The 15,033-nt window shown below is 38.8% G+C and overlaps 1 protein-coding gene across 2 annotated transcripts in view; it reads right to left on the reverse strand.

Annotated features, from left to right (window-relative positions):
- The window catches only part of DHX40 (DEAH-box helicase 40), a 50,691-nt gene extending 36,077 nt beyond the window's left edge, over nt 1–14,614 (reverse strand). The window contains exons 1-7 of one of the 2 annotated variants that reach the window (XM_055577440.1): nt 14,389–14,614; nt 13,365–13,532; nt 11,830–11,975; nt 10,300–10,419; nt 9,870–10,097; nt 9,580–9,646; nt 8,311–8,442 (exon numbers count right to left, since the gene is read on the reverse strand). In XM_055577440.1, the coding sequence (XP_055433415.1) occupies nt 8,311–8,442; nt 9,580–9,646; nt 9,870–10,097; nt 10,300–10,419; nt 11,830–11,975; nt 13,365–13,532; nt 14,389–14,500 (973 nt within the window). In that variant the 5' untranslated portion in view covers nt 14,501–14,614. Of the gene's footprint in view, nt 1–8,310; nt 8,443–9,579; nt 9,647–9,869; nt 10,098–10,299; nt 10,420–11,829; nt 11,976–13,364; nt 13,606–14,388 lie in introns of both variants that reach the window. The other variant, XM_055577441.1, reaches the window with a different exon arrangement.
- Between the last annotated feature and the right edge of the window lie 419 nt (nt 14,615–15,033).

Here is a 15,033-nt window from a genome sequence, read left to right on the forward strand (position 1 = left end):
AATAAAGTACAAAACATGTTTCCAAATAAAACCTTATAAAGATCTAGGTATTCCCAGTATATAAAACAGACCAAAGTTGAACTCTCACAAAGGAGAAAAGGAATGACGCAGACAAGCACAGTTTTAAAATCATGTACTAGGCCAACCATCTCATTTTATAGATGAGAAAACTAAAGCCCAGAGAGGTCAAGTGGCTTGCCCAAGATTCACATATAGACAGGCAAGTTTAAAACCAAGTCAACCATTACTGCTCTTCTACATCATCCTGAAATTAACTTAAGTAAAAAAAAAAAAAAGTGCTAGAAAGGCAACTCACACATAAGTGATAAAAATGATTTTTTAGGTGTTTCTTAGATTTAGGTAGCTCATTTCTTCCAGATACTTCAAATGAGTCATACACTACCCGGTATTTCACATTATATGTTTACACATTTATCTGCTGTCTATTCTACTACAATGTAGCTCTGTAAGAACAAGGACTTTCTCTTATTCAAGACATACCACTCCCCTCCCACCCCAGTACCTAAAATGCCTGGACCATAGAAAGTGCTCAATAAAGTTCAATGAATTGATAAATTTTTTAAAATGCATGGTATAAATAACAGAGATCCTTCTACTTTTAAAATTCCACATTACTGTAAAAGTTTACATAAATTAGAAATGTCCATTCTGAACATATTTATGATCAACTCTGTTTTTCAATTAATTCATTTCTAAAAGTACCCAATTTTCATCTTCAATTCAAGCAAGATTTCAGTTTATCACTGTTCACTAGTCAATTAAAAAGTCCTTAACCTGCTATTTTGACAAGACTCACGTTTGTTTCACATTTACATTTCACCCATATACTTTAACACCATATTCCACAAGTATAAACATATGCCAATTTTATGTCTCTTTGTAAAGGTTCAGGGGAAAAGTTAAATACATATATCCTAAAGCACATTCTCAGTTTCCACAAAGAAAAGGCGAAACAATACTTTCACTGCGTGCGAGCTGAGTTCCTCAGTCGTGTCTCACTCTTTGCAACCCCATGGACTGTAGCCCACCAGACTCCTCTGTCCATATAATTTTCCAGGCAAGAACACTGGAATGGGTTGCCATGCCCTCCCTCCAGGGGATCTTCCCGACCCAGGGATCAAACCTGCATCTCTTGCACCGGCTCTTTACCACGTCTCCTCCACCAGGCTATTCACCACTGAGTCACCAGGTAAGCCCACCTAATAAGGTACCAGGATGTAAATTAACAGGCGAGCAGGGAGGACTGGCAAAAAGGCAGAAAGATGTTCCAAAATCTACCAAGAAATAAAGACACTGAGGCTAGACCACTTAACACTCTTAACATTCCTAAGATACATGTATGTTCCAAATTATATGTTAAGGCCAACTGAAACATCCTCATAAAATTTGTTTCAAATTGTTCCTAAAGCAGAAACATGTTTGAAAGAGAATGTGTGTGTGTGTGTGTGTGTGAGAGAGAGAGAGAGAGAGAGAGAGAGATAAGAGAGAGAGGAAATGTGTATAAAAGGAACACAGAGCTATAAACAGAAACTGTTAATCAAAGGGGGAAAAAATGATTCTGGAACAAAATAAAAGTAGTACAACACTGTTCAGCTCAAACTCTACCCCCACTGGAAGTCATTTTTGGGTGCATCAAAAATATCTTGAGAATCCTCACTAACACAGCTGAAAATCAAATTTCTGACACAGAGAAATGGCTTGAGATAATCAGTAAATGCAGTTGAAAAGATAAAGTAACTGGAAGGAAGCTAAAATATATAGAAGCGAGGCAATCCAACCTAACAATTAAAACTGCAGATCAAAAGGGCAACCAATGTATCGTGTTTGTGGGGTAGTTACACAGATACGTGTGCGTGTGTACTCAATTGCTAAGTCATGTCTGACTCTCTGCAACCCCACTGGCTGCAGCCACCAGACTCCTCTGTCCATGGGATTTTCCAGGCAGAAGCACTTGAGTAGGTTGCCATTTTCTCCTCCAGGGGAGCTTCCCAAACCAGGGATTGAACCCACATCTCCTGCATGTTTTGCACTGGCAGGTGGATTCTTTACCACTGAGCCACCCAGGAAGCCCCTACACAGATATGTACATTTCTCAAAACTCATGAAACTGTATACTTAAAACAGGCATAGTTTATTGTATGAAAAGTATACCTCAATAAAGTTGATTTTTTTTAAAAGCACATAAAATTCCAGGAAATTTTTACTATAAAACACTCAACACCAAAAAATATTCTAAATGAAACTATTGAACTTTAAGGATAAAAATAGGAAATTTCAAGCAATCAGACAGATAAAACAAATCACTTACAAGGAGGGGAAAAAAAATCAGGTTGGCCTCAGACTTCTCCGCAGCAACTTTCAATGCCAGAAGACAACTGGACAACGTCTACCAAGTTCTAAGGAAAAGAAAGTGTAACCCAAGAACATAAAACCCAGCCAAGATGTAGCTCAAGTATAAAGGCGAAAGCCTGACATTCTTAAACAAAAGAACTACAAAAAAACAAAAACACCCAGAATGCCTTCTATTAAAAAAAAAAAAAAGGTTAAAATCTACCCAATCTAAAATTAATCGAAAGTAGTTTAGGAATGGAAAAATCATGGTAAAAGGATTGATGATAAACACTGAATACATCTGAACAATGTAAAAATAACTGACAAAAATCAGAAGGGGAGGATATAGAAGAATATAAGTACTTAAGTCTTCATCTTTCAAATCAGGCAATAGATAAGATCTCCAATCAAATATTGTCTAATTTTAGCATATGTGCTGCCAAAGTAAGCACCAAATATAGTCTAGAAGGAAGATATTAACTTCAGCTTAATATTTTCATTTTTTTAAACTTAGAGCAATCTTTATTATAAAATATTATCTCATGGTAAAGATTTACTTGAAGTTAAAAGTTAACAATTCCTTCAAGTAAATTCAAGTAAAATTACTTCCTAAAAAAGCAACTAATAGTATAATCTCACTCTTGAAAAGGTATTTCTTTCAGCCTACCTACTTACTTATCCTTCTATATGTACACACGCGCACACACACACACACACACACATACACAGAGATCTGAAGAATGTTTTTTCTAATGTTAAAGATGGTTATTTCTGGATGGAGTTTGAGGTGATTTCTTTAAGTTTACCTTTGTAATTTTGTACACTGCTTGAATTCGTTATAATGAAACTGTACCATTTTCCCTCAATTGAGTAATTTTTCTTTAAAGAGAGACACCATCTAGGTTAATTCTGCATAGTGGAAAAGGCATTTTTTGGTACTTTTCTGTACTTTTAAAACTTCTACAAAGGGCAGAAAAGAAAAACAAAGGAGCATATGTAAAATCAATCCATTTTTCTTTTAAAAAATGTAAACAATAAAACATATCTAAATGTATAAATAAAAAGGTCAGAACAATATACCTCAAAATATTAATAGTGATTATCACTTAATCATGTTGGTGGCATCTAAGTTTAATTATTTTTCTTACTGTGATGATTTTATTGTTTTAAAAAAGTATGTATTTCTTTCTAAGATAAGAAAATTTTTCATTTGGGGAGAAAACACATAGACTAAAAGCTTTTATGTGAAACTCACTAGCCTTATTCCCCCACATCTTTAATCTTAACATTTAAGGAAACTATCCTAGACACTTGGTACTGGACATATTGAAAGTAGTATCTTTGTTTTGTAAGCAGAAGAGAAAAAACTATTTTTGGATGTATGCAATAATCTAAATGAGTAGTTTCTCCTCTTTTAAAATGTTGTACACCACCCCAAGGTAAAACTCCTCTCCTTTTCTTCATCTATTGTGGAAACACATGTACTGTTAGACCCTCCACTACTGAATAAATAACCAGTAATCAAATTTAGATTCACCATGTGACCTCAGGAACATCACTTAGCCTCTATCTGTAAAAAATAAAGAAATCTGGTTATGGATACATATTCATATATATATAGGTATATGTGCATTTTTCTAGAAAAACAGCCATGGCTTTCATTACTTAAAAAAAAATCTAAGATTCCCACCCTCCACAAAAGGCTTCTGCACTGAATTAGAGAATTACTTCAGTGCTAAAAATGCCTAATTCAATGCAAATAATTGTCACTTATGAAGCAACAAGTATATTTCAGTTCATAAATTTTGTAGGGGTTTAGCTTTCCCTAAATGCACAACAAACATGAAGGAATGTAAGACCTGAACAAAAAGGAGGAAGTAAGAAGACAAAAGGTTTGAGAGAAACAAGAATAAGGTTCTTACTCTTGAGTTTGGTATAAGACATTAGTATAACAATATCAAGCAGAAAGAGAAAAACCTGGAACTCTAAAACATTTAGTTAGAACTTTCTCAACACACAGTACTTGTCCTCAGGAAGTCCAGTCTCACAGGGGATGAAACAACCGTAACACACGTCAAACGTGTTAAATGCCACCAGAGGCACAGTGAAGCACAGAGAGGGTCAAACAAAGAAGAGAGAAAAGCCAGCTGTGAGGAGGGACAGCACGAAGGGTTTTCATGGAGTTGGTTGCACTTGTGAAACAAAATAGCAGAATTTCGAACAGTGAGGGGGGAGAGTAAAAGGGAAAGGAGTTCAAGTGCAGGAAGGAGCAAACACAGAATCACAAAAACGCTGCCAGAGGAAAAGAAATCAAAAATAGCTATTACATTTTGAGCCTGAATGAACATCACAAGGGTGGGGGTCAGGGAGGGTTCAGCCCGGTGAGCAGGGGGTCCTATGACCTGGTAGTAGTAGGAACACCTTAGCACCTCTTCACAGTTGACAGATGAGAATTTTTTATGTCAAGCAGCAAGATATTTAAAAATGTCTCTTTAAAATAGCCACACTCACAGCTAGCTCAGAAGTTAAGAGCAAATATAAAATATCTACCTCATAATGTCTACCTCATCACTAAACTGACCGAACCCCCTCACTCCAGGCTATAGGTAGGAAACCCTTCTTCCCTTCCTCACTCCCAAATGCAAGCTTTCTGTTCCTCAAGCTAATAGGAAATAAAAGAAATAACACTGTATTAAGGTCTCTCCCCACAACCCAAAGTAGCAAAAGCAACAAAACTAAGTGCTATACTGTATTTACCAGGCTTATAAAGAAAGCCTTAGATCCCAGGAATGCTACTGTCTCTCTGCTTCATCAAACTCCATCTCACCCATTACTCAGTACCTCATCAGCTCCATCTGAATGCCTCTTTGCACTGTCATAAACTGCTACAATAAATATGGTTATGATCATAATGGATCACCAGTAGCTCACCTTACAGTGCCCCTGGAACCAGAAGGGGAATAAATAAACAAAACGCTTCAGTAATGGCTCTACTCAAACCCAATTTCTCATCCTTACCATTTACCTATATACACCAACTGGAATCAACAGTGCCAGGAGAAATATCAATAACCTCAGATACGCAGATGACACCACCCTTATGGCAGAGAGCAAAGAAGAACTAAAGAGCCTCTTGATGAAAGTGAAAGGAAAGTGAAAAAGTTGGCTTAAAACTCAACATTCAGAAAACTAACATCATGGCATCTGGTCCCATCACTTCCTGGCAAATAGATGGGGAAACAGTGCAAACAGACTTTATTTTTTGGGGGCTCCAAAATCACTGCAGATGGTCAGTGCAGCCATGAAATTAAAAAACGCTTGCTCCTTGGAAGAAAGGGTATGACCAACCTAGACAGCATATTAAAAAGTAGAGACATTACTTTACCAACAAAGGTCCGTCTAGTCAAAGCTATGGTTTTTCCAGTGGTCATGTATGGATGTGAGAGTTGGACTATAAAGAAAGCTGAGCACTGAAGAATGGATGCTTTTGAACTGTGGTGTTGGAGAAGACTCTTGAGAGTCCCTTGGGCTGCAAGGAGATCCAACCAGTCACTGATTTTCTAAAGGAAATCAGTCTTGAACGTTCATTGGAAGGACAGATGCTGAAGCTCCAATACTTTGGCCACCTCATGCGAAGAGCTGACTCATTGGAAAAGACTCTGATGCTGGGAGGGATTGGGGGCAGGAGGAGAAGGGGAGGACAGAGGATGAGACGGCTGGATGGCATCACTGACTCAATGGACATGAGTTTGGGTAAACTCCAGGAGTTGCTGATGGACAGGGAGGCCTGGCGTGCTGTGATTCATGGGGTCGCAAAGAGTCGGACACGACTGAGCGACTGAACTGAACTGAACAGTCCTATGAGAATAAAATAGACGAAGGTATTGCTTGGCACCTGATAAGAAGAACTGACTCACTGGAAAAGACCCTGATGCTGGGGAAGACTGAAGGCAGGAGGTGAAGGGGACAACGTGTCAGTTGGATGGCATCACCAACACGATGGACATGAGCTTGAGTGAACTGCGGGAGTTGGTGATGAAGCCACGGAAGCCTGGTGTGCCGCAGTCCATGGGGTCGCAGAGTCGGACACGACTGAGAAACTGAAGTGAACTGATATACACCAACAAAGAAAATCACATACACTGATATTTAAGGCTGAAAGCTGGCTAAAGTCATATTGGAAGGAAAATGAACGGCAAGTTATTAAGCTGGCATTTTAATTCAGTTGACAACAGGAAATGACTGGAGGTACTGAATAGGAGACCGACACAATCAGAGCTATGCTTTTGGAAGATTATATTTACCACAGCAGATAGGATGGCAAATTAAATCAGGGAAAATCAGTTAGCTGGATATGTTAACAACCGAGGAAAGCAAACTGAGGATCCCAATTCTAATGACAATGAGGGAAAAAAAAGATGAAAAACGAAGGCTCTGGAGAAGATAAAGGCAAACCAGAAAGCCCCTTGAGACCCAGGAGGCCTAGAGTGCCAGAGACTGAACTACAGACAGCTTTCAGGAGTCGTCACAAAGAAGTGACAGGTGAATCCTAGAAGCCAACCTCTCTAAAACAGAGAATTCTAAGAAAATAGCAAGCTAAGGAAGAAACCTTAGAAAATAGTCATATTCAGAGGGGAACAAAGGCCAGGGAGAGTGGTAAGGCAACAGCCTTATGGAAATAGTGGTCAGAAGAACCAAATAACTATCCTACACAACAGCATTTAAGGAGACTTATTATTAACCCAAAATCAAAATACAAACTAATAGAAAAATGCCATGAGATTTGAGGAACAGGTCACTAGCAAGCTTTAATAGTATAAAAACTGAATTTCAGGAAGATAAACAAGAAGCAATGGCAGATAAAGAACTATTATTTTCAATGAGGCAGTAAGATGGAAAGAATGAACTTTATATGGAAGTATGTATGTATTAACAATTAACACAAAGCAACTATAGCAGGTTTTGAATTACCTTATCAGTTACAAAGTAAATTATAAAAGAATTAGTAGATAGAATCTCCAAAATAAATGAGAACCTTAAATACCTAACAAAGACCCTAAGAATTCCCTTGAAGATGTAACAATTTAAAATAGATGTCAATGTTGAGTGTGTGGGCCCAATACCATCATCACAAAAGGAATTTCTAAAACGGCATGTCTACGGTTATTTACCAACACATACGTTTCTGAACTGTTTTTGTTAATATACGGGTAAGAACCACCTACTCAACAAAAACAAAACTACACATAAAATATAAAAACATTCAATTGCTTTTTTGCATTACATAAATGCTAATCCCAGTGAAAGTCTAAATAGGAGACTACAGGTTAACTTCCCTTTCGTGTTACAAGTCAAATCCCATAATACAATAGTTATACAAAACAAATCTAAACCTCATTCAGTAACATTTATTATGAACAAATAGAATGATCAGAGTTAGAATTTGCTCTCTGAACTTAAAAAAGAACTACATTGTACTTGAAAAGTAGACTAGTATGCGTGGCTACATAAAAAGAAAACAATCCACTCTCTGATACGTCTGGATATATAAGATTCCTAGAAATTCTGTGGCAGTGGCAAATTAGATTTGATTTATGGTACTACTATCAAGGAATTATAGCCCCCATTTCAAAAAATTAATAACAATATTTTTGTTTTGCTGGGAGAGGACACTGCCCTCTCTTAACAACAATAAGGGGGATAGATGACCAAAGTCTTAAAAAAGTGAATGTAAAAAGGCTTCAGTAAAAAAAAAAAGTCATGTCTCTCAAGGGATGAAGGATGGTTCTCCAAACACTATTGATCTGGGCTATTGGTTTCAAAGGTGAGTTCACTTTGTGAAATTCATTAACCTAAACACTTACTATCTGCACACTGTTGTAAACATGTGATTATCCAATAGATTATTCAATATGAAGTTCTTTAAAAATCAAATTTTCTTTTCTAGTGAGTAATTACCTGTTGTCATAGATCCATAACAGGGCAATATTAGCAAGCCATCTAGAGTGGTATCTTGGACATCATAATCATAATCAACAGATTCTGCCATCTGAAAAAGTAACTCACAACTTTTTTCGATTTCAAACTGACCTGAAATGAGGGGAGAAAATAATGTCAGCAACTGAACAGCAAAATTAATTTAAGAATGAAAAAGAAAAAGCTTTCTAGATTTATGTTAGTTTTGCATATTTTAAACATCTCATTTGATCTAAAGTAGATGAACACAAGTTGTACCCAATCCCAACATAAAATAAAAAATACAGGAAATACCAGTTTCCAAGGAATTTAAATCTCTCAAGGAATAAAAACATTTACAGTCATCAAGTCTTTCATCTCGCTAACATGGTATTTGGGGAAGATTCAATAAAGTTAATCATTACCATAGGGGATACTGCATTTGATGTCAAAAATACTTAAGTTCCTTAAAAAGGCTGAGAGATTGTTACAATGTCTCACTTCTGACATTAGTACAGGCAGTGTAGGAGGTGAGCCATGAAATGACTCAGATCTGTTAGCAGAATGCTGCTACTTGAAGAATCACACCAGTCTGAGATGTAACTATTCTATTTTTGATCCAAAAAAGCATGCGGATGAGACACGGATCCCACACCCTATGCACTGCTACCACACAGCACCCTCCCACCACTCAAAGAAGAAAGCAGCCAGAAGGACGTCTTTTGAAATAATGAAATTAGTCATTCAGATCCAGGACTGTTCAGTGGTTAACAGCTCTATATATGGTAATAAAAATATTAATATTTTACCATTTAGTATCTTCCTACTGAAAGGTAGGTGTATTTTACATATGTTTACTAAGGAGACTTGTGGTGGCTTAGAGGGTAAAACGTCTGCCTGCAATGCAGGAGACCCGGGTTCAATCCCTGAGTTGGGAAGATCCTCTGGAGAAGGAAATGGCAACCCACTCCAATACTCTTGCCTGGAAAATATCATGGACGGAGGAGCCTGGGAGGCTGCAGTCCATGGGGTCGCAAAGAGTTGGACACGACTGAGCGACTTCACTTCAAGGAGACTTGTGCTTTTAGGGCACTGTAAAATTATCTTACATATCTTATAATAAATACAACATCTAAAACTACTCAGATAACCATAAAAGGCTAGGATAAAATGAGTAGAGCCTAGATTTTCCAACAAAGGTACACAGTAGTGTGGTGCCACACTCCCCTCATATAAAGGGCAAAATTTTTAAACCTAGTACTGAATGCTCACCAGTCAGAAAAACCAAGATGTCTCCAGCCATTTCATTTAAATGGATATCCATGGTCACTTTCACAATCTAAAGCAAGAAACACAAGCATAAAATGCTAGTGGAGATAAAGTCCCCCCCACCACTACCACCACCTCCCTCAGTTCCACAGAAAAATTAAATCTGATTCTCAAAAGTCCTAGGACCTATAAAGGCTGCCATTAAAACACTAGAGAAAAAAATGAATTACCAACTACTCAGTCAACTAGAATCATAGATACAGAAAAGACACAATAAGGATGACATGTAATACCGCTTGAATGTATGCAGTATTTTCTCTATCTCGTGGACCAATCAAATTGCAGAATTTTTCTCTGACTGGATAAAGCCTTCCAGGTATATCAAATATTGGACAATTTCCAAAGAATGCAGAGAGCTTGGCTAATTCCATTGTTGCTGACATCACCACGACCTTTAAATGCTCCTTCCTGTTAGGAGACTTCTCCTGAAATAGCTTCTTCAGTAAACCAAATAAGATGTCCTGAAAGAAAAGTAAATTTCTAATAAGTCACAAGTGTACATAACAACCAACTTATTTTAAATATTTTGCTCTCCTTAACCAAAGGATTCCGATTTTAATTGATTAAAATGTAAGGAAGGGAAGGCAATTCACTGTACAGTACAAAGCTACTCCCAAAGAAAGAAAACTGTCTAATAAATAAGTAATAAAGTTAAATACTCACTGTAGTTAGAGTTCTCTCGTGGGCTTCATCCAAAATAATGACACTGAACTTGGTAAGATTCGGATCTCCCAAAATATGTTTCAGTAAACATCCATCAGTCATGTATTTGATCGCTGTTTCCTAATGTTCAAACAGCAGAGTATATTAATATACACATAAAAATAAAAATCACAGAAATGCACTCCTGTTTCGCAAATTAAATTTTTCCCCTCAAATGTACAGACATCAAGGGATCAAACTAATCTGACTAAGAGAGTACATGAAATAGTCTAATAATATATTTTAATAACATGGATGCTAAATTATGAAACTTGTGATCTACACAGGCAGGAAAAGTAAAAGGGGAATGTTCTGGGATAAAGCAACAATAAGGAAATACAATGAAGTCAGTGGAAAGTGGTTAAGACACCGCAGTGACCTCTGGTGAGCAAGCTGTGGGAAACAATAATGAAATGGGATTCATCCCTCTGTCTCAGCTGCTATTTTAGAGAACTTAGGAAATAAAGGAAGGTGGCACCATTCTTCTCATGCTATTCCTCCCTGACCATTGTCCTATTACAAAAATAGTATCAGCCGACTAGCATTAAAAGAAGGTGAGAATAGGAGTTAACAACAGAGCTATCCATAAAACAAGGCAAAGAGAAAAGAAAAATCCGAGCAGTGACCACCAGGAATGCAAAGACAGTATTTGGGGAGTTATTCTGTGCCATTATTGCTAGCCATTCCTATTAGGGACCATAAGCAAATCTGGGATTATTTTGCATCTGGTTTAGGATTCAGAAATCCTGAGGGGATTTCTGAATGTGGCTATGAACTATTACCATGAATACAGAAGATGTTCAACAAATATTTGCTCAATAAGTTTGTTAACTGTCAGTTTTCCACTGACTTCAAGAATTCAACCATATAATATGGATGAACCTTGAAAACATGAGCTAAATGAAACAAGCCACACAAAATTGCATGATTCCACGTTTTAAGTATATAGAAATGCATAGAGATGTAAAGCAGAATAGAAGGTACCAGGGACTACTGGAGGTGGGAGGATGGGAACGTGGAGATACAGCACTGTTTTCTGGGATGGTGAAAATGTTCAGAAAATATAGAGAGTGGTAATGGTTACAAAACACTATGAATGTACTTAATGCCACTGCACTGTTTACCTAAATGTGATCTGAAAATACTAAAAATGGTAAATCTTATTTTATGTATATTTTACTATAATAAAATTTCTTTTCAAAGAACACAAACGTAAGTTACATGTCAAGAACTGTTACAGCTAAAATACACAAGGGAATCCTATGAAAAAATCAACATAACTGTCACAAAACTAATTGAGAAGAGAGAAAAGGAGAAAAGGGAAGGCACCCAGGACAAGACATTAATAACGGGCAATACAAATTAATTCTAACCTGAGGCTTTGTTTCTCTAAAATGCAGATGGAATTTTGAAGTCAAAATCTTCCATAACTTTTCCCACTCTTTCTATAACTTCACACTACTTAACTAAATACAAACAGAACTTTGGTACCTTGGAGCTGCAATCATCAAAACGAACTTGGTATCCTACTTTGGATCCCAATGTGCATTTCATTTCTTCAGCAACCCTTTGAGCAACAGATATGGCAGCTACTTTTCGTGGTTGGGTCACACCAATCATACCGTGTTGTGAAAACCCTACCAAATGCAGAGGTAAAATACACAAAAATGTTAACCATTGCTTCCCATTAAACTGTTTCTGGTCCATTGATACAAACTGTTCAAGAATTTCTAAAAGAAAACTAGGCAAAATTAACAACACATTGTCTTACATTTGCACCATGGAAATTTAAGTATTAATTAAAAATAAGAGTATATATGAATAACCATACACATATACATAATAACCATTCTCACATATATAAGAATACATATTAACAACCATTTAAATGTACATATTTTAATTAGATTTTTTTCCAATTTCAGTCTTAAGATTTACTCTAAAGAGTAAGCCAAGAATTTTTAACCCCTGGGAAGACATAAAATTCCACACACTTCCTAAAATAGACTTACTTTTTCCACAGAAGTTTAAATATACCACTTTTCATAGGTTCTACCATTTTAGTATCTCGGAAAGCGAAATGGATCTTATAACTGATGGTATTTTTTTCTTTACTAATAGTATGTAAAATAGTGCTATGTCTTAAGAGCATCTTTCTAAAAAAATTATTTATTTATTTATCTTTCGTTGTGCTGAGTCTTCATTGCTGCATGGGCTTTTCTCTAGTTTCAGCAACAGGGACTCCTCTCCAGTTGTGGTATATGGGCTTCTCGTTTCAAGCTCTAGGCTGTGAGGGCTTCAGGAGTTGCGGCTCTTGGGCTCTAGAGCAAGGGTTCAATAGCTGTGGCGCATGGGCTTAGTTGCTCTACTGCATGTGGGATCTTCCCAGACCAGGGATCCAACCCATGTCTCTTGTACTGGCAGGCAGATTCTTTACCACTGAGACACCAGGGAAGCCCAACAGATAGCATCTTAAAAGACCTGATTTATCAGAGTAAGTTAATATATAAGCTAAGAAATTTTTATAATATCCAACATAATTTTGCTGTATACCAACCTTATGATATAAAGTTTTACCATACTGAAAGGAAAGACACTGTAAGGGTAATTTGTTAGCTGGCTTGGTGTTAGGAAAATCAAGGAATAAACAGTTACCTGATATCACTCTGGAAAAAGAACCCAGAAATAGTAATGTCATCAACAGATATCAATATATCCCTTCCCCTGAAAATCATTTCAATACCTAACGTTCAACAGTCTACTGCAAGACAACCTACTTAACAGCAGAGAATCAATATCTACCTATAATTCTATCTGGAATTTTTATGGTAACTGAAAATGCCATTTCAAATAATTCCGGAATCCGACATAAGACTGTAAAAAAGAGCGAAACATACAAGGACAGTGTGCCAAGAGAAGAATCGGACTGTAAAACAAATGACAGGCATTTATGTAATACAGAAGTCCTATTAGCTTTTAAGAGGATATTTTTAAATGCTCCCAATATTATCCCAGAATAAAATTACCTGCTTCATATAGATATTTTGGGAGCTGAGTTGTTTTACCACTTCCTGTATTTCCAGTAACAATAAGGAATGAATTGTCCCTCACAGCTTGAATAAGCTTTTTTCTTTGTTTCTGAATGGGAAAAGTTGGAGTAGTTCCTCCCTCCTGTGATGTGCATCCTTTCTCTTCTGTAATGACAGGGCGGGGGTGGGGGTGGAGGTGCAATTAAAAGACCTGTAAAGATATCTCAATTTCCCATAACTGAAAAAGAGAGTGACAATAGAATTTTAGGGCTGGAAAGAATCAACCCATGACTTCTCGGTGAAATCGCTTACATCCCATTTGCGAGCGAGTGTTTCTAAGCTCAAAGCAACTTTTTAGTGAGATCAACTTGAGCACTTCTTAATGCATGACTCAAAGTATCTGACAAAGTAAGCCTAGCACAAGGCAATATATTTGCAGGTATACCTATCCAGAAGCACAAAACCCAATTTTATTAAATAATAGACCCTAAAACTGGAACAGGGTAGAAAAACTCTCGGCTGAATGAAAAGCCACCTGTATTTGCTTCTGATTCACGGTTCAAGTTAGGTCCCTGTTCAGAGCGACTGATATCCCAGAAGGCCAAGTGGTGGGTAACCATGGAAACTGGCTCCTGGAAACTGGCTCCCTTCATACCGTACCCAAAGGCAGGCTGGCGGCCCGGCGGAGGGGCGGAGGGGCGGAGGGGTGGGGGGGAACGGGTGGGTAGAGAACAAAGGCTTTCTGAGCCTATTTAAGAGCAGGACGCGTCCCGGCGTTGGGGTGCACTTTTTTGCTCCTCAGCAGGGTTTTCGCCCAACTTAGATCTGGGACCGCCCCTCTCCAGTCCAAAGTGGCTCACTGGACGCAAAGTTCGCCTCCGGCTTAGAGGGCGACAGGAAGGCTGCACCTTGCAGCCTCCTCTTCTCCTCCTGTCTCAGGCGGACTTTCATCCCCCCGCCCCCTCCCCAAAGCCCCGTGCTACCACTCCCGCTGGCCTCTACGGAGTCCCGCGGACCGCACCTCTATCAGCGACGGAACCTGCCGAAGGCCGCTCTTCCTGGAGGTCTCTCGATCTCTCACCTTCCTCCTGCCGCCTTGGCGCCCTGCCCGCGACGGCGGGAAACCGGGACATAGACCTGGCCCCGAGCGGAGGTGAGCACGTCCACCGGTCCTGGGTAGATGGGCGGGGAGAGGCAAAGACGCGCCCTGATGACGTCGCGGTGTTTACTTCCGCGCGTGCGACTCGGGCGAGGGGCGGGGGAGCCGCCCGATGACGTGGCACGAGGAGCCCGCCCTCCCCGACGCCGAGCGGAGCGCCAGCTACCGGGTGTTTCCCGCCAGCCTCCCGCGTGCTCTGCGCCTCCGCGCGCGAAGCTAGCCCCGACGTCCGGGAGGGCCCTGTCCAGGGTCTCCGCTTGTGCGCAAGAGCCAGGAGACGCCTTTTTTTAAATCAGTGGTCGCTGCAGACGTATCCAACCTTCACATACCTAACGTGATGTGACCCTTTGTCAGGAGCTGAAATCTAGCGTTTGGCATTCCACAACATTGTCACCTTCAGTGAAAGTCGGTCAGTGGTGTCCGACTCTTTGCGACCCCAGGGACTATACAAGCCATGGAATTCTCCGGGCCAGGATACAGGACTGGGTAGCTGTTCCCTTCTCCAGG

Source organism: Bubalus kerabau, chromosome 4 (genome assembly GCF_029407905.1).
Source record: "Bubalus kerabau isolate K-KA32 ecotype Philippines breed swamp buffalo chromosome 4, PCC_UOA_SB_1v2, whole genome shotgun sequence".
Taxonomy (NCBI): Eukaryota; Metazoa; Chordata; class Mammalia; order Artiodactyla; family Bovidae; genus Bubalus; species Bubalus kerabau.